We start from the raw sequence: 19,948 nt of genomic DNA, 5'->3' as shown, positions 1-19,948 counted from the left end.
GTCAACATTTCTGGGTTCAAAATCCAAACTGATCATTGATTTAACTATATGTCTCAAATTTGTGAATTTTAATAATGATTTGATGAATGTTACATAAGTCACTTATAAACTTTGTATTTTTTTTTTTTGTGCTTTTTCTTTGTTTTCAAATAGTTGCCTTTCATCACTGCTTTATACTTATTGTATCTACGCATCCAAAATTGTTTGATACTGTATCAGTATTTTTGTTTTACACTTGCAATAAAAAAAGGTAAAGGTATTTTATACCTGTTGTCACAAGAGGAATAAGCAAGGACCACAATGGAAATAAGTTTTTTAGTGTTATCCTTGACAAAAAGTGTGGTGCAGATGTACTGCTACTTTCTGTCTAATAAACTCAATTCAACAATGGCTTAGCGGAAACTTATTTTATTCACATTTTGTTATTTTTTTTAAAATTAATAGTTTGTGTTTTTTGTACACAGCAGCAGTTACAAAACTGCTACAACTTAAAGTCTGTACTTAGGAAGTCACTGAATTATTTATCTGACCCCAAATGAGCCAAGAACTGGAAGATCAACTTGACTGTACAAGCCAAAGAGAGAGTTAAAAATGCCGAATTGTACTGTTGATTCCTAAAATAAAACTTAATATAAATAAATACTAAAATAAAATGTGTTTTTGGATAATGCTTGATGAGTAGGATTGAAGTCAGTGTTGGGCAATAAGCAAGTTTATCCAGGCTGTTGCAATCTGAGTTTAGTACAGTTGTGGTTTTTTAGTGCCTTTTTATCAGCAGTGATGTTTAAGCAAAATTTTATATAAAGTAATACTTTAAAAGAGTGTGGTTTTAATCAAAGGCTGTTCTGTTGTTTATTGATATATGATTTTATTGTTCATGTCTGTGATTTTAGTTGGTATTACTAGGGGAGAAGACCAAATTAGTCAAGTGCAAGAGATTTTTCTCTAAAAGATTTACTTTACGTTTTAACTTTATAGAACCCTTACCAGTTTTGTAAATATATATGAAAATTACCCATGGGTAATTTTTTGGCTTTTTGTAGTAAAGCCATAGTATCTGCAAATTTACAATGCTTACAAAAGTAATTTCTTAACCACATGTATCTTTACCATGCTGTTATAAAAACCTGTGCAGAAGACCCATTCAGTGTAAAAATAAATATGCAGTACAAGGAGAAAAACGTCATTACACTTTAATAGAACATTAGCTAATATTAACCCAAGCTACCATGTTAGCAAATATAATGTTACCTAGCTAACAGTCATTGGGGCGGTTTCCCGGATAGGGATTAGACTAGTCCTATACTAAAATAAATGTGAGGGCTTTCCAAACTGAAAACAACTTGCACTGACATATCTTAAAAAACATCAGTGCCCTTTGTTTTGCATCAAAATGCACACAAGTAAAGTTTTAGTAAGGCATGTTTTTTTAAACTAGTTATATTTCCTAATTAAACTAAGGTCTAGTCCTGGTTTATGCTAATCCCTGTCCGGGAAACCACCCCATTATGTTTAAAAGTTAAGTTCAATTTTCATTTCTTGATTGTTAAGAACATTGCAATCAACACATGGTTTTGGAGACCAGACAAATTTTTGTCTGTATTATTTGTGTTTATAATAATTATAATAGGGCTCTTGAGAAATGTCATGTTTATTGTCCCTCCCAACTGTTAGATGAGTTTAACACTTATGGTTGCATTATGGGCCGTTAACATGAGTTGTGCGCGTGATGAGCTTCACTCACAAACTCTGTCACTTCCTAACCAAGCATGGTCAAAACTAAAAATCCTTTGAATGCTACGTGTTATAATTATCACTTGTAACACACACTTGAATTATGAGTAATTTACAATGACACTTTGGTATATAGAAATTTAATGTTCTGACGAGTGACACTAATGTATGTTTTGATAATCAAATTAAACATTTGCTTATTTGCAGATTGTCTGTTAAATGTTTACATCCACTTATGACAATTCATAATAACATCAGACTGAACTCTAACCTACTCGACTTTATTTGTGTACTTCATCAACCCTTGCTATACAGTTACAAATGACCATAATCTGTCCCATAAGCATGTGATTAATATTTCCTTACAGTCTCAGAAGAACAGTCTCTATAGCCTTTAGATTTGTAATGGGGTCTGTGATGGTGTTCTGAAAATATAGGTAACAGTGAGGTCATCAGGGGCAGACAACCATGAGCATTGTTTCAGTGACGGACTTTGACAAAAAGGGTTTTGCATTGTTTAAGGCAGACAGCACAGTTACACGGTTAAAGATAGAAACCAATATATAAGGGAATTCTTGTCCCTTTACTTTTCTTGATTTTTATTAACACCTTCACGGACGTAAGCCGAAAGAACGCTGGTGAGGTTCTCAATCTGTGTACGGAGAAACTTGCGATCCTCCTGCAGATCCTGCACCTGTTTTTCCAGTGCTTCAATCTTCTCCTGTTTGTTTTCAACCTGACCCTGCAGTTTGGTGATGGTCAGCATCTCACTGGTGATTAAACTCTCCACCTGAGTCGTCGATGCTGAAAGAAGATAAATCATCACTTTTCTATACTCCAAATCTTTCCTATCCCTATTAAACCAATACAAACTCATTAGACATGCCGTTTTGACTCTTTGGTTATTCTGATGTCACACTGATAATGCCCCAGCCACAGCTTCTGACAGACTGGTTAATTTACTCCAAAATATTTTCTAAATGTGTATGTTAGCATGTTGTAGTGCTAATGCCGAAACAGTTAAAGGTACACACATGAAGAGAGCTTTTTATAAAAATCAATTAAAGAAATAATTCACCCAAAAATAGAAAATAAGCCTTATATTATATATCCTCAAGTCATCCTAGGTGTATAATAATTTTCATTTTTGGGTAAACTATTCCTTTGAATGAAATTTTGGAGATGCTTATTGATAATTTGTTAGTGAATAATAACATACTGGAGATGACATTGCTCAATGTGATGTCCTGTTCAGCATCAGTGTGGACCTCAGAGTTCATATTTTCCCACTCGATCATTTCATTTTTTGGTTCTTGTTTCAACCAGCTGCTCAAAGGACTCACAGAGCTGCAGTCCGTCTCACTGCTGGCTGAGTTTATAACAGATTCCTGCTGACCCTGGGAGTTCACCTCATTATCATCACTGCTGGAGACAATATTACATGCAATCATGTTAGAAATATTCTGGAAAATTATCCAAAATACATATATAAACATTACATTTAAATATAATAGTATAATGTCTTGTTATGTTAGATAAAATGTATTCATAAACCAATACCATCACAATCGATGACATAAGAAATTTCCTGATAAAAATGCAAGTCGTAAGGTCTGTTTTATTTGTATTCCATTTGCTTTCATATATTTTTGGGATAAAAACAACACAGAATGAACATTTTCAATGAATGTTTGGGAGACTTGTAAACCTTAACGAGTATCAAATGGTGTTTGCACACCAAAAGTGAATTAAATTATTTGCGCGAGTAGATTACATACAAAGTCAACGCCAATTTGGCAATGCGTTTGCCGCAAATATGCAATATTCACCTCAATTACATCTTTTTCAAAAATGTATCAATTAGTAAAAATAGCGTCCATTTAACTCCAACATTTGCGGAGATGTGAGTTCCAGGCGATCAATAATTCTATAATTATTGTCCAGCATGAACAAAACAAGCAATAATGTAAGACAAACATATTCATTCACATCTGCTCCGCTGTGTTTGTGATGACAGTGCTTCACTGACTGAATTTAAATCCAAAAAAATTTATGGAAATCTAGTTGTACTGACGAATGTTTACTAAACATTTATTTCGACAGATACATGTTTTCTATTCATTTTCCATTAAATGATGTGATCTAATGAGTTTAAGGCTCCTTTTTATTTTGATGAGTTTGTTTACTAATTTTTGTACAAATGTTTCCTTAAAGTATACATATGTTAGGCATAAGGATATATTTTATAAGCATTCACAAGCATACACTTTGTCACACACCGTGCTTGGGTCCAGCGCAGGCCTGGTGCCATGGAAGGGGGAAAGGGGGGCTTGACTCCCCCAGAAATAATTTTTAAGCCCCTAGTTTTCTTAACAGACATAAATTAAATTGGAGACCTAAATTCAGTCATATACTTCAATATAGCGATTTTGTTATTAACATATGTAACTGAATTCATCCAATGACTGCAACTACCTAATGTCAGGCGAGTTTCCTTGATGTTTCAATCTGCGAGGTTTTAAACATTCGTTTCTTAAATGCAACTCACACAAAGTTTTCACTATCATCCTCAAACCGAACTGCAAAGATAAATCAGCACTAATAAAGTCGATTACTACAGGAGGGCACAGAGACGAGGATAGAGTCAATCAGGTTCGCTATTTTGGGAGATTAGTCAGAACAGGAAACAATCCAAAGGTAAAAGCAGACGAAGAGTCAGACTGGCAGCAGAGAAATCAAAAAGCCATCCAGGATCAAACCAGGAAGCGCCATCGATGCTGAATAACCTTATAAACAGAGTTTTTCCGTTTTAGTTTGAGAACTCAGAGGTTATGCTTGCAACTGAGAATATGCCCAAAATAGTTCAACCCTCTAGAATAAACGTTATAACAGATTGTTTTAACATATTCTAATAGAGATGTCAGTTTTATATTTATTTTTCAGTATTGTTGTGTTTGAATCATAGACTGTAAAAAATATGGACGTAGTGTCCGTGACGTCACCCATTGGTTTGTGAAGATAGTTTTTGAAGATTAAAGTAGGCGTTGCCTGCTGTCGCCATCTTGGCTTCGCACCGCGAATCACTCGTGGAAAACCGAAAATGGGTAAAGAGGCGGAACATGGATAAAGCTGAGGTGGCTGGTTACTGAAACCATGCCTGCCTAGCTCAATTCTAGTAACAGCAGTGGCTGTACAACCGTCACTCAAGCGGCCACGCCCTTAATTATGCAGAAATTTAAGGCTTAATATAATTTAAACGGATGAGTTACAAAAAAATTCACCCTCCTTACAGTTGTCATGAAGGGCAAATTAAGTTATATAGACCAAAAATACGTTTTGTACCAGGCTGTAAACATTATTTTCTACTGTAAAGTTGGGCTTTTTTAACATGGGAGTCTATGGGAATTGACTCCCTTTTGGAGCCAGCGTCAAGCGGCCAGTCGATGAATTGCAGTTTAAGTCACTTCCGTATTGGCTTCATCAGAGAGATCGGAAGGTTGCCCCTCGGTTTGAATATTGTTTTTTGTAGCTTGTTATGAAAGACAGACTGTAACGTCATATATAGGGCGTTGTTATGGATTGAATGCCAATATGACAGGAGAAACGGTGTGTGCCGTATATGTTGTTAAATTAAGATCTTTACTAATAGCAATAACGCATCTAGTCAACTTACGTTGTTGAAGTTTGGTGTTGCACCACTGGAGTAGACACCATTATCCTTCCCTCTCTCCTTATTTGCTGATAACTAAGAAGAAGAAAGAAATAACACAAAACAAGTGTGTTTTTTTGCAATAGATTATTGTACCTAAATTATTTATGGCGACATGCAGTGTGAACTTAAAATAATATTAACTTACCTCCTTGCCCTGGAGATAGGACTGTTTATTCTTGTTCTGTACTTTTGCTGTAAATATAGTGTAATTCTGCATATAATAACATTCTGCATAGTCTGATCATAACGGACTTCACTTAATCATTTAGAAATGTAAAAATTAATTATAAAACAGTTATTATAACGATATTTGCACACGTTTAAAAAAAAAAAAAACTCTTGGAAAAACAGTATCATTGTTACTTACCATTATCTCTCTGAATTGTATCGGGTGATTTCTGCGGAGATGGGTAAACATGTTGGAGGTGTTTCCATGTTTCGCGGCTATTTCCCTTCCGCACTTTTTACAAATAGGGAAACCGTCCTCAACCACCATTCCCTCTTCATCTTTTTTATAACCAAAATATTTCCATACTTCGGATCTTACCCTTGCAGAAGGGGGATAAAGATTCTGAAGCTTTCCACTTTCCGCCATATTTTCCTCCACGTTGGGTTTGTTGACGTTTTCGCGCTAATAGTAAGCTGGGATACACTGGAATGCGCATGCGTCATATACCCCGCGCCAGGAAGGTGGGGCTCCAATTCATACGTAGGCCGATAAACGTTTGCTAGAAGGGATACAGCTAATGTTTCGACCGAAATCTCGCTTGATGAGCGAAATTTCATCCTAAAAATCCTACCTTCAACCCGACCTTTTACGGTACTTAGGCCGTCCCTTACAATAATTAACCATGTTTTTGTGGTAAAAGTGTAGTAACCATTTTTTGTTTGTGTGTGTTAATAACTATTAGCAAAGTCATGGTTTTACTACACTAACCATGTTTTTATAACTGTAGTAAAACCATGGTTAATTTTCGGAAGAGGTATCTGTATCTTATCTAGCCAATATAACCCTTAGCCCAACATCTCGCGAGATTTGGCCGTGGGTGTATCCCCTCTAGCAAAGAGTGTGCTTCTATACTCTTTGCCTCTATTTAGAATCTGGTCAGATTCGTACGTAAGTCGTCCGCCATATTGGAACGGTCCAAGGCGGTATGTAGTGTTGCCAAGTATATGGTTTCCTGCGGAATCAGACTACTTTAAAACTGTTTACCGCCAGTTAAATGTAACAGGATTTTGTTCATCGACTGTCAATATCAAGATAATACTATTAATGAATGAAAGTAAAATTTTGGTATTTCGGAAAAGATCAATGGGATAGTCAGAGATTTGATTTTTATGCAAATCTGGCAACCCTACGTGAACATATTTGTGTTTATCAATGCTCCAGTGTGTGCTATATATGAACCTAACGCTATGCAGCATGTATATGCTATGTAGTTAAAAAGGTGAGTTGTTAAGTAGGAAGACTTTACCCCTCACTCAACCACAAACTGCTGCAATACGTATTTGTATTATAAATGCAACAATAAAATATATAATGCAACGTAATGTATTATTTTTCTACTTTAACGAGACTTCCTCTTAGTTACACAAACAGTGAATTTTCCTTAATAAATGTAAGATGAATTCCTGTAAAATGGAAAAAAAACAGCAAAAAAAAAAAAAACTTCAGATATAGGGGAGAGTGGGTTGAGTTGTGCCAGTTTGTACTCAAAGTGACTTTAAAGTCAGGCCATGACAGTAATGCCTTCAACTTAAGGATGTACATATATTTCAGGATGTTGTGCATCCCTGAGAACAATAACTTTGGATCTGAAATAAATTGTTTCAGAAATATTGCTTTTGGGGAAAAAGTGGTCTTGTGGCACAACTTGCCCCTGGTGTGGGGTAAGTTGTGCCTTTAGGGAAAATAAGTTAAGTGGGGTAAATTGTGCAGATGATTTCTGAAGTAAAACAGAACATTTTAATGTTATGAACTGTAATGCTATATTAAAGTAAGACCAATTCAATACACAATTACAAATCTAAGGTTTATTTAGATATTGTCACTCTATTAAACTGTTGGAATAAGTCATATTTTGTAGTTTGTGGAAAAACACAACTTAAATACACAATATATGATATTTCTGAATAATTTCAGGCAAAATGGCTTTGGCAATAGATGACTGTTGACATACACAGAACGATGTCTGTCACTTATGTAGTATATAAGAATAAAGTGAATAGACTAACTTCTAAACATCCTATTGTGACTTGGCCACTTAAAAACTTAATAAAACTTCTCTTTAATAACATAGTGCAAACTCAAAACTGAAATCAATGTTAACTAAATGAAACAAATGGCAGGTGGGCCTTAGTCAAACACTAATGAGGCATGTCCATCTCCTCACTTCTCCAGATTATCCCCTGTGATTATGTAGGTCTAGGCGGTCTGGATCTGGCCTTCTATTTAACATCCCACTTGTAAATACTGCAGGGGAATATAAACTTATGCTGTCTTTTGGCTGTACCACCAAGTTTTTGGGGTGTGGGTAGTTTCTTGAGCATATCACCTCTGGCACAACTTAACCCAGGCCCCTTGGCACAACTCACCCCAGACCTACAAGTTTGATCAATTAGCATGATCCAGCAGTTAAGAGCTAACATTATGCTAACTGTATAGACTCATTGTGTATCCTGCTAAAGCATTAAAACGTGTGAAATATTTTCAAACATATCTATAATTGTTTAGAAACTACAATAAAAAAACCTTAATCATAGAAATTTTACTTTGAAAGGAAAAAACAGTTTTTGGAGCTAAAATGTGCTTACCTCTCATGCCATGTGTCTCTCTTTTTGAGGATAAGTAAAATTGATGGCTTTTCAAAATTATGTGGTCACATGACCAATTTCTTCTATGGTTTTCCAGAAAAATGGGTGGAACAACTTCCCCCCTGGCACAAATCACCCCACTCTCCCCTATTCACTAACAAAGAAAATCTTTAGGCCAAAAAACAAGCAGCTTAAAAAGAAGTAAAGGAAAAGAGAAACAGGACAACAGTAGATGGTGGAAATCAGAAAACATCTATAATATACATACAAAACAATATTTACATTTCAGTTACATTTATGGGAGGGGTACTGATTAGGTTTACAAACATATTTTGTGCAATTTATGGAAAAATGACTAAGAACCATATCAAAGAAATTTATACATAACAGATAATCACTAAAATTAGTATTCTGAGCAATAAAGTCATAAAAAGTATACACAAGATTTGATAAAGTACATCCTTGTTAGTGATTGTATGTATGAGAATAAAAAAAACATGCCCAAAATTCACTTTGTCTGCGTTTCGTTACACCACACTCAAAATAATATGTTAAGTTTGAAAAGATCTGTGAATTTATTACAAAGATCACTTTTATGATAAGAAAAGTGTGCATGGTAAATCATTGGATAAAACTCTAAGCATAACAGAATACATCAAAAACATATCAACAAGCATGTTTTATATCACCAATTATTTTCTATATTTCTTTCCAGGACCAGACATGCACAAACAGTCCTGCCCCTTCATATGTTTAATCAGAGCACCGTCTTATGTCCAAGCATGGAAAATGTTCATGCTTCTGTATCAGTACAAGGCAGAGGTTCATCAGAAGCCTTCATCTGCCTCATTGAGATGCATAAACTCAAGTGTGGAGATACTGCTGGACGTAGCTGACCAACATTTCTTTACAGTCCCACCAGAGGAAGAGTGTTGGATACAATTCTGTGTTGATGGTTGCATTCTTGATAATGCCGTACCGGATAAAGTGCAGTCATATAAGAAGGACAACCAGGTGCGCTGTCTCAACTAGGTTCTTTATGACATAACCTTCTCATTAGCCAGGGCACTAGGCTCACCCATAAAAATGTCCTGGGTGCTATGAATTTCAGTGACACTCCCACTCATGCTCCTCTTGTTGAAAGCTGAGATACCTAGTCATACTGTACACATCCTGTTTAGAAAAGATTAAAATAGTTCAGAACAACATCCTTTTATACGAGATTCATTTACCACTTTAACAGCATAGTTCTGTAAGTGTAGAAGTGCTATATGTTGCATACCTCTCTTTTGTTTTTTCTTGTTATGTCTTTTCTTCTTGATACTGTTCAACTCCTCAGATGAATCAGTGCTAATGGACCCATCAAAGCTCTCATCACTGTCATATTGGTTAGACATAGTTTTCTGATGTCTCTTATGTGACCTGGGTTCTAAGAACACAGATGTGCTCGCTGTAGGAACTGAACATAGTAAACAATATAGAGTATGTGATCAAATAGCAGGAAATAGTTGAAAACCATTTAAATAAATACTTGAGTGAAGCAATAATTCTGAATTCATGACCAATAATTAATCTCAATAATGAATTTTAATAAATGCTTTAATTCCTTCAAAAAATACAATCCTATGACCCTACCTTTATCTCTGTGTTGGATTTAAAGCGGGCAAAGTGGCTTTTTTATTTATCTTTTTTATTCGTCCAAACAAAATTAAACACCGCAAACATCAATGGCAGCTTTAACTTGTTTTTTTTTTTACTTGCAAATGAGAATGGTATAAATGGAATAATCCATGGCTAGCTGTGTAATAAAGAGCACATATTAAGCAAAATCCACTTTTACAAGGTTGATATAAATGTGTGTTGGCAGTGTGTAAACACAACAACCCCACAATGAAAAAAATTCCATTAAACCAAAGCAGTCATTAGACATGCTATTTTTATTTTCTTGTTAATGTGTTGTCACATTGAAAAGCCCAGCTACGGCCACTTTTTAATTATAACCCAAAAGCTTTTCTAAATGTGTTTGTTGGCACACAAATGGCAAATCACGTGTTTTGGTAACAGCCCTGACATGTGTAAAGCCGGGTACACACCAAAAGATTTTTTCAATCTTATTAGATATTCAAAATGTGAGAGACCACAAACATGATGAAAAAAACTTTGGACTGTGCATGGTGCACCATTAAGTCGTTATGGTTTTATCTTTCATCTGCTCGCTTTCCGATTTAGTATCATTCGGTTTCTCGCGACAGTTTACAGCATGTGTGCGTTTGTCCTTGGGGCTTCCCCCAAACAACAGGATCTCTGCTTGTAAATATTAAACATGCTGAATATTTATGATTTGCGATCGGAGCAGCCCCGACGTGCTTCTGAGCAGATTCAGACGCTGTTAACGCACCACGCTTCACAGGTACATCTGTTGAGATAATCGGTGCAATCACGAACACGATCGGGACTGTACCTAGGATTGTCGTAAGGGGGGAATCGGCCCAAATTCAGACTGAATATCTTGTGGTGTGTACTAGAGGTCTTCACAGGTCCACTTAGATCTGAAAACCCGAGATCCGACCCGATATAATAGCGGCACCGGGTCTCGGGTAATTTAAAATGAATCAGTTTTTGCTGAACGGACCCAAGAAGACCCGAACTCTCTCGCTTGTGTGTGTCAATGTCCTTTTCAAACCTCTCATCTGTTTGCCAAGAGCGCTTGCGACATTATGTGGCTGGCGGTACGTTCATTTTCATTGAGACAGACATGTCAGTCAAATTTAAATGTAAGTTTTAGCGGTTACCTTGGTGTCGTCGTCAGATAACAAAGTGAAATGAATGGAGCAGCTTGCCAAATTGGTTGCGAGGCCACCGGAGTTTCTTTCTGTCTGACTGCTGCGTGTGAGTCTGCAGAATGCACACACGTCAGTGCCGTTTACATATGGGTCCAGGCGGGTTAAAAAAAAAGCTCGGGTCTAATTTTCTCGGGTTTGTCTCGGGTCGGGTCTTTCTTAAAAAAAAAAAAATTATTCATGCATGTTGGGTTCGGGTATAAAGTGATTCGGGTCATTTCGGGTCGGGTACATTTCTTTGGACCCAAGAAGACCTATAGTGTGTACCCAGCTTTACGTTCATTTACCTGAAGTCAAACCCATGTTAGGCACAGGTAAACCCACCAAATATACACTCATGAGAAACATATAAACAAATTTTAACCTTCTGGGAACTGAACCACCCGAGCACTGGTGAGGTTCTCGATCTGCGAGCGAAGGAACCTGCGATCTTCCTGCAGGTCCTGCACCTGTTTCTCCAGTGCATCAATCTTCTCCTGTTTGCTCTCCACAAGGCACTGAAGTTTGGTGATGGTCAGCATCACACTGGGGGGTAAACCCTCTATCGAGGTTGCTGCTGCTAAGAAAAATAACTTGTCACGTCTTAATTTTGCATATAAATATTAAATACTGCGGTATTTTTATACATAAATACACTTAAAGTGCACTGACTCTGTAAATGAATGACATACCAGGGATGGCGTTGCTCGCACTGCTCAACATGTTTTCCTGCTCGGCTTCAGCGGGAGCTTCAGTGTTTATATTTTCCCACTCGATTATTTCGTTTTCTGGTTCCTGTTTCATCCAGCTGTTGCTGCTGACGGGACTCTCCTGTGTCATAGAGCTGGAGTCAATCTCACTGCTGGCTGAATAAGGAGCAGATTCCTGCTGCCATTGAGAGTTTGTCTCAATATGACCACTATAGTGGAACAACATCACACAACATTTATGTTAACATTGCTCTTTCAAAAGTTTTAATATCTACATTACGCTTTAGTCATGTGACGCATTAAAGCCACTAAACAGTGTCCTTTGACTCAACTGGTAAAGCAAAGTGTTAGCAACCAAAAGATTGTAGGTTTGATTCCCAAAGAACACACATACTGAGTACTGACACAATGTATAGCTTGAATGCACTGTATAATCTCTTTGGATATAAGTAAATGACCAAGAAAAATGTAATGATATTTGATGGTATATATACGTTTGATTTGGGATGTGTATAATAGAGCCTGAGCGATATGGGTTTTGGGGGGCGCTGCAGATACTGATATTAGAGTCTGATACTGATATATTGCTCAATATTCTTTGTTTGTATATAAAAGTACAGTACCGGTGAAAAGATTGGACCACTTCTCATTCGTGTGTCCAAATGTTTGACTGGTACTGTACATAGGATACAGTATATAAATAAACAGAACATATACATACATAAACACATTTTCTGTGCAATGGTCAATTAAATGTGGTGATCAAAAACTTGAATAATGATGTGACAGAAATATGTAAGCACAAAATCCTAGCGGAAAGACTGTTTCTGGAAAAAAATAGCTAGTGATGGCAGAATACTCAAATACATTCTGTTGTGCTCCTATGCATGGTGTTTAAATATTGTATGTTGTGCTGTGGTTGCTAAGACTATTAAGAAGTAGTACTGATAACAGTATAGATAAGAACTGGAATTGATAATGAATTGTGAATGAACAAATTAATGAACATAACACATTGGGTGACCTGGGTCGCCAGTAGCAAAGAAAGCAAAACAAAGCAAAGCATGCTCTGCTGGACAAACTTGTGTAATTACCCATTTACAAGCATTTTTATCTGTGTATATGTTCTGTAAAACAAAAAATTATATTGGTGGCATATAATGGTGAATATTCGCTAATGCAGATATATCTGCAACAGGATCATATCGGCCAATAAAATCTGCAAAACGACAAAATCGGTCAAGCTCCGGTGTATACAGTAGGCATGGGCCGGTAAAGGATTCTGGCGGTATGATAACCTTTAGCAAAAATACTACGGTTTCACGATGTTGCAGTATTGCCATTGCAACACTAAAATACGTTGTTTTTAAATGCCAGGTAAAAATAAAGCCTTTAAATTATAATATGCTTTCAAAAACATCAAATCAATCACATGATTTAATTAACTTTGGAGACGGTATCACAGAACATTTTAGCGGTTTTGAAACCTTGACTGTTTAAAACCTTGGTATACCTTGAAGCCGGTAACCGGCCGAAGCCTACATGATTTAATTTTAGCCATGGTCAAGATTCTCACTAAATAACTAACCCACCATGACCTACCAATTAAAGGGACCATTTAACATGTCCGCCCAAAAAAAAATCAATTCATACTCCACACGCCAAACAGACGGGGGCAGTATACCTCCAGAAAAGTGAGTTGGTCTATTTTAATTTAGCAGCTGCAAATTCAGCAGCATATATAAAGTTTGATTTACATTAGCAACTAAGTTATCATTAGTCACAAAAAAAACATTCTGTCTCATTAAAATTGCAATGTTTTCCGCTACGTTTCGTGCGTCCTTTTGGTGTTCATTATAATCGAAGACATTTCAAGCTTCTTAGCTAATGTTACATTTTAGCATCAGCTTGGTAGATAACGGGTGAAAACCGGATCGGATCCGTGGGTAGAGCTAACTATTAAACGTTAACAGCTAAGGATGCGCAATAATTTGCATGCGATAGTCATTGCGCTTCTCGTCAGTGAAGCCGGTTTATTGATTAAAAGTGAATCGCCATCAGCTGCTTTCAGATGGAGCCACATTTACTGCACAAAGCCGTAGTTCATGTACAAGCTGAGCATAGGTTATGGCAATGCCTATTATAAGTGAACTTCTAGCGAAATACTAACAGCATCTTACTTACCAATCGAAAAGAAAAGTTGTCATTTCGGAGTCGAACCTCATTTCTTTCATGTTCATTAGTTGTCTCCAGCGATGAAAAGCTGTGCCAGTATTTACTCTGGTTCGGTTACTTTATTTATCATATTTTATTTGTGATTCCGAGCGCGTTGTTCCCTGCAGCAAATGTTTGTGGTAGTGGTAAATGTCTCTTGCTTTAGCCATTCTTCTGCTCTCTTCCCTGAACTGAAACCCGTCCGAAACCCCTATTGCAAGGCAGGAAGGCATCAAGGCATGTCCGAATCCATGGCTGTCCGAATTGCATTTCTCTGAGCTGCATTCATAAATCTTAAATCAACAAGTCAGCTGCCTTAGTTTTCGGACGCAGCGGTAGTAGTAGAGGGCTGTACTCCCACTTATTCGTGTATTGCAGTTTGGCTGGCGGTTATGTGCGTGGCCCGCATACCGCCTCCCATGGTCGAAACTGGTATTACAACACCAGTCGGGCTGTAGCTAGTAATTTAGCATGCTAATTCAGATTGATATTTCTGCAGCACTATACCTTGTCATTTTTTTAATGACATCTTTGCCCTTATTTCTTCTCATTCTTTTGATGCGTGTAACTAATTTTTAAAAATCTTTTACCTCAATTATTACAAATGGCACCTTTAAGCTAAAGAAAATGACAATGTAATGTAAAAATGACTAAAGTTTTGTTTTGGGTGAACAATGCCATTGCCAATTATGGATGCTCTGATTGTTTGGACGAAGATCGGTATCGGCCGCTAATGGAAAAAATGACTCAATCAGTACTCGCTAAATTTGTCAATCTCATGAACCGATCTTTCTGTTCACTTTTGTCATCACAGGGCTCCTGAATGCGGCTGCAATTAGAGACCATTTTTATGCAGTGCGAGCATTTTTATAACCCGTTGCTTATGTGCGACATGCAAATTTGGATTTCTCTCTTTGTCTTTACAGAGATATGTGTATTTTTTATGAGGATGCGCTCCAGTCCTAATAGTGCGAAGCGTCTTCACATCCCCATCAAACACATATCTATCGCAGACAATTGCATCCTCATGCTGAAAGTTTATTATTTGCTCTATTAAAACAATAATATACCTAATTACTGTACGTAATATAATAAAGGCAACATATGTGGTTTTACTTTATCTGAGCTTGCATATCAGCTTGAAGGATCGGATCGGCTGATCACGAAGACAACAAATCGGCATTCGGCTGCAAAAATCCTGATCGGAGCATCCCTATTGTCAATGTTCATGAAATGAAATGTCAGGACACCGATGTGGTGCCAAAAATGACTGCTGTTAAATGATGACTCCTCTTGTCCTCTCTGTGAGGTTAGGATTAGCTAATCAGGTAACAGAGTCTTTATTTTGTAGGGAACACCAGAAGTAGCCGTGTATCAAGAAAGAATGATAATATCCATCCAGCCAGTTGTTATCGCTAGTGATGGGCGATTTCGAAGCACGCTTCATGAGGCTTCGAAACATTTACGAATCTTTTGTTTCGAATCATTGGTTCGGAGCTTGTTTTAAACTGGCCAAAGTCACGTGATTTAACAAACGAGGCTTCATTACATCATAACTGTTTCGAAACATTTCGAAAATCCGACGATTCACCACTAGTGGGAGTTGATCACAAATGACCAGTGTAGGTGAACTCGGGTCAGTTTTATTGTAAAAGTTTATAAAACATTCATCCTTCCGAGTAATAACACTACCATTTTAGTCTACTTTTTGTTTATAGACAGATTTAATTACAAAAATGTGCATAATTAAAAAGAGAGAGTTGGTTTTAATGATTTGTTTGCCATAAATAAAACTAAAAACACAGAATACACTTTTGATTATGTTTTAATTAAATTAAATAATTAATGTTTCTTAAAAAAATATTTTTAGAACAATGTTGCTATTATTTTATAAAAAGTGTAAAATGTTTGGACAGATCTTGCTGCTTTGACACTATTTTGACCAGCAGGTATCGCCAGCGTGTATGGCGTTTCGAACGCCTCGAAAAAACTGAATCAATTTACGAAGCAATTGGTTCAATTGATCCAAAGCTTCGAAAAGCTTTGTTTCTTCCATCACTAGTTATCGCTAAACAAAACCTGATCAACCTATGAGTTTATTGTGCTATAAAAGCCAGATGGCTGTACATTATACACTTAAGTTACGTAACAGACCTGTCACCACTGACCAATCAGAATAAAGTATTCCAGAACACCATATGTCATCAAAATCTCATCTTTAATGTATGTCTAGTCTATATGCTCACAGTAGGTTTGTTTTTGCAATATGAACATGAGAGTTATGTTATTCTCATTATAAATCCAGGCAATAACCAACTTACAACGCCATTTGCTGGTGTTTGTTAGTTCAGTTTTTAGATCAGTCTGAATCATAATCTTATACTTCGTATTTGTTTCTCATTTAGTGTTTTTAGTAAGATGTCACACACTGAAGTTACAGTACTGTATTAATTACATTGTTTTAAATACATCCTATAAGGAGTTTGCAAGCAAAGGATATATCTGATAGGGACTTAAAAATGTTTTCTTTAGAAATTAAAGGTGGGCAGTGGAAAAACGTTTGGGAACCACAAAACCAAGACCCTTATTTTTTTACAGAAATTATTCAGTATTATTTCGAATAATGGACACTGTTTTTTTAAACCAATAATTTTTGTCTTATACCAAACTGTAACAATTTTGTGTTGTGTTAAGCATCCTTAAAAAAATAAATCCAGTTTATATGTCTAACATAATTCTACTCAATATTATTGTTGTGCAGTTCAAAGGCAAACCTTAGGCAATGTTGGGGCAATGGGGGCCCCAGGCCCTTGGACTTTGCTTAGGCCCCCCAAAATGGTAAACACGCCATTGCCAAGACAGTATCAGTTTGAACGTCTTACAGTATTTAAGGTTCAACATACCTGTTCACACACACGGCCATGATCTCCCTCGAATCAGACAGCTTTCGTATCGCAGTGACCCGTAGACTGTGGTTAGTGTAGATTGATTGCGTCCCGGCCTCTTTGCATATTTTGGGCAGCATTTGAGACAGGTAATTGACTCCAAGAGGTACCGCTGTATACCAGAAGTCATTAGGGACCACATACCTTTTGGGCTGAAGGTAGAGCGCTTTTGCAGCCGGTGGGATTTTGCTTAGATATTTCTCCAAAGAGGCGACGGGACAGAGTGGATTGCCGGGGTCTTCATACATAGCGCTCCCCCTCTTTTTCTTGTCTTTTTCGAGCGTGTTCTTTGAGATCACAGTGAATGTCATCGTGAAACATTTTAACCCGTTTTCGTCCCGCTTAAGCATAAACGAGTCTGGCTGCAGGTGTCGATTGCCCTCCTTGCCCCGGAGTCCGAAATGTAACTGGATATCAAACCAGACTTTATTTAATAAACCTCTGGGGTTGCCAGGGTCTAGTGCTGGAGAGTGTTTAAGTATTTCCTGGTCTTCAGGTGAGATCGGCGGGTAGTGTGTTGTTATGTTCCTACCTGATCGTCGGATCTGTTTAACGATGCCCTTAAAAACGTTATTAGCGGGCCTGAATTCAGGGTCCTGCATTAAATTCCACGCACGCCCAATAGGAGGGTCGTTCATAAAACGATTTAATCCAGCCCGAAGCCCAACATAGCTGCTGATACCGTACAGCTCTCCTTTACTTGTCCGTATAGAACCATAATATTCCCGCAGCACTGGGGTCAGTTCGGATTTCTCCACGGTTTTAAAGTCAACGGTGAGCTGCTTTTCACGCAGCCAGGCTTTGAAACAGTTGACCGCCCATATTGTTTGTTTGACAGTGCTGGCTTCGCTGCGGCTGTTCTCCAGTTCGTCCAAATCTGCCGACGAGACGTTTGCACACCTGGATATTTGTGCTGCTAAACTGGGATCACCTTCCTCCGTTCCTCCATCATCATCTGTCGAGCTTTCACACTTTAGGTCAAACATTGTATTCATGAATAAAATATTCCACCTTTTCTTTATCGTAAATCTTCAGCGTTTTCTTGAGGTCATACTATCTGAGATTACGAAGGCAAATCTTTTTTTTTTTAACAGATCGACATTTATTTATATTTTCGGTGGTTTAGTAAACCATACACACACGCACGCACAACGACTCCTTCCAATGTTTCTTTGTTCTTCTTTGGAGATATTGGTGAATGGAGAGCATTGGACACACACCGCCCCTACTGTTCACTTAATGTCACAATCTAACAAAACACTGGGGATTTTAAAGGGATAGTTCACCCAAAAATGACTCTCATGTTGTAACAAACCTGTATACATTTCTTTGTTCAAGATATTTTGAGGAATGTTTGTAACCAAACCGATCATAAGCCCCATAAGAAAAAAGAATACTATGGAAGTGAATGGGGTTTATGAACGGTTCGGTTACAAACATTGCTCAAAATATCTTTCTTCGTGTTTATCAGAACAAATACATTTATGTTTGTTGAGTAAATGATGACAGAATTTTTGCGTGAACTATCCTTTTAAGGATAAAAATCATATTATGATAGCCAGAGCTGGGTAGTAACGGATTACGTAATCAGATTTCAAAAATCGAGGACTTGTAATTGGATTAAACTACATTTTTAAAATACTCGTAATCAGACTACTGTTACTTTTTTATATGAAGGGATGCTAGGACATGTCCCTACCATATTCCAGGGAACACTGAATTGTCCCTAGCAATAATTTCGACCAAACAATGAATCTGTATGTACATATAACCACTGATGTCCGTCTGTTTTTTATGTATTACTTTTATGTTTTTTATGCATTACTTATTAAAAATAAAGCAGATCTGGGAGGAAACATTTTGGTTCAGTTTTTAACTTGCATGTCAGAATTTTTACTGGCATCACAAAAAGGTTCAAATTAACCAAAAATAATAAATAAATAGAATTATTGTATATTTGTTGTTTTTGGCCTGTAACCTTTATAAATAAGATTATGATAACAAAAAGACTATTTTAACTATTGTTCAAGTAAACAGCAATAAACCTTAATGAAACCTTAATTGGCTCTGAAGAAAAAAAAATTATTTCCCCACCAATGTAAAAAAATCAAACTTACTGGATAGACGCCATTTCATTTTTAAAGAAACTTGCTGTTTAAAGAAACTCTTCAGTTTTATTTGTGAGGTGCAAATTTTAGACCTGGCAGTGTTGTTGCAGTGAATTTTGTCAAATTCAATATTGTTTTTTGCAATGTAGCTGTTTTTATTTACTTAAAATTAAGTAAATATGTTTTAAATAATAAAAAAATAATATTTTGAACACCATTTTGAAACAATTTCTTCCATATCTATGTCTACTGTTTCTCTTCAGTATTTTTGCTGTAAGCCGATCTACAAGCTCATTACACCTATAGGCCTTTATCAAATGCACATCCTGATCACCTTGTCTGGGTTTATTTTGTGATAACAACTCGCTGGCTGCACATCATCCTTATCGACCCGTTAGGCACAAAACAAATGGGGGAAGAACCAATGGTCATTCCAGATAAGTACAAAATTATTGCTCCCTTTGTCAAATAAGTTTCGAACGGACACATCATGAAACACACTGATTTCCCAAGACTCGAATTGATGCCAGGGATGATAATTTCAGATTGGTATTTGCCTTTAGTTTTTATTAGTAGGCCTAGGTTACGTATGTATTATAAATACATTTCCAGACATACTTATTTTTAGCCATGTAAACAGGTCTACTTTACCTCACCCTGTCACTGCACTGCGTCAAACATCTTACGGTTTCATGAATAAACATCTAATTGGTCTCCTGATTATCCTGCTATTTTGCAATAATGGCTTCTGACTGTAGTCCTAATTCTTTATTATGATTTTTTAAATAATAAAATAAAAAGCAAAAGACTGGTTTTAAGCTAAATTCAAATTAATAATTACGTTAGGTTGCCTATAATAAATCAGCGCTCATTATAGAAAAAGCTGAGAATG

At 36.7% G+C, this 19,948-nt stretch overlaps 2 protein-coding genes across 4 annotated transcripts; both read right to left on the bottom strand.

Moving 5' to 3' along the window:
- Window positions 1–1,633: 1,633 nt before the first annotated feature.
- Window positions 1,634–6,117, bottom strand: LOC135785288 (uncharacterized). 2 transcript variants are annotated; one of them, XM_065294646.2, is made up of 5 exons: window positions 5,814–6,117; window positions 5,592–5,638; window positions 5,408–5,479; window positions 2,954–3,159; window positions 1,634–2,538 (listed from the first exon to the last, which is right to left on the bottom strand). In XM_065294646.2, the coding sequence occupies exons 1-5, from the start codon at window positions 6,039–6,041 to the stop codon at window positions 2,318–2,320; spliced, it is 774 nt and encodes a 257-aa protein (XP_065150718.2). In that variant the 5' UTR covers window positions 6,042–6,117; the 3' UTR covers window positions 1,634–2,317. The 2 variants fall into 2 exon arrangements, with proteins under 2 accessions (XP_065150718.2, XP_065150719.2); XM_065294647.2 differs by having other exon boundaries at window positions 2,954–3,156.
- Window positions 6,118–7,118: 1,001 nt separating this feature from the next.
- On the bottom strand, window positions 7,119–18,149 carry LOC135785287 (uncharacterized). 2 transcript variants are annotated; one of them, XM_065294644.2, is made up of 5 exons: window positions 16,907–18,149; window positions 11,772–11,998; window positions 11,465–11,659; window positions 9,543–9,719; window positions 7,119–9,433 (listed from the first exon to the last, which is right to left on the bottom strand). In XM_065294644.2, exons 1-5 carry the CDS (start codon window positions 17,941–17,943, stop codon window positions 9,414–9,416), a joined length of 1,656 nt encoding a protein of 551 aa, XP_065150716.2. In that variant the 5' UTR covers window positions 17,944–18,149; the 3' UTR covers window positions 7,119–9,413. The 2 variants fall into 2 exon arrangements, with proteins under 2 accessions (XP_065150716.2, XP_065150717.2); XM_065294645.2 differs by having other exon boundaries at window positions 7,120–9,433; window positions 11,465–11,656; window positions 16,907–18,148.
- Between the last annotated feature and the right edge of the window lie 1,799 nt (window positions 18,150–19,948).

The sequence above is a fragment of the Paramisgurnus dabryanus genome, chromosome 22 (assembly GCF_030506205.2).
Source record: "Paramisgurnus dabryanus chromosome 22, PD_genome_1.1, whole genome shotgun sequence".
Taxonomy (NCBI): Eukaryota; Metazoa; Chordata; class Actinopteri; order Cypriniformes; family Cobitidae; genus Paramisgurnus; species Paramisgurnus dabryanus.
This window is presented reverse-complemented; position numbering and strand designations above follow the sequence as displayed.

Excerpts from the sequence above, each read along its gene's own strand:
- LOC135785288 (XM_065294646.2), bottom strand. The coding sequence starts at position 6,041 with ATGGCGGAAAGTGGAAAGCTTCAGAATCTTTATCCCCCTTCTGCAAGG. Across the intron at positions 5,480-5,591 it reads CCTATCTCCAGGGCAAGGAG|TTATCAGCAAATAAGGAGAG; the intron begins GTAAGTTAATAT and ends TCTTCTTCTTAG. Across the intron at positions 3,160-5,407 it reads CAACACCAAACTTCAACAAC|CAGTGATGATAATGAGGTGA; the intron begins GTAAGTTGACTA and ends TATTGTCTCCAG.
- LOC135785287 (XM_065294644.2), bottom strand. The coding sequence starts at position 17,943 with ATGAATACAATGTTTGACCTAAAGTGTGAAAGCTCGACAGATGATGAT. Across the intron at positions 11,999-16,906 it reads ATGGCCGTGTGTGTGAACAG|TGGTCATATTGAGACAAACT; the intron begins GTATGTTGAACC and ends GTTCCACTATAG. Across the intron at positions 11,660-11,771 it reads TGCGAGCAACGCCATCCCTG|CAGCAGCAACCTCGATAGAG; the intron begins GTATGTCATTCA and ends TATTTTTCTTAG.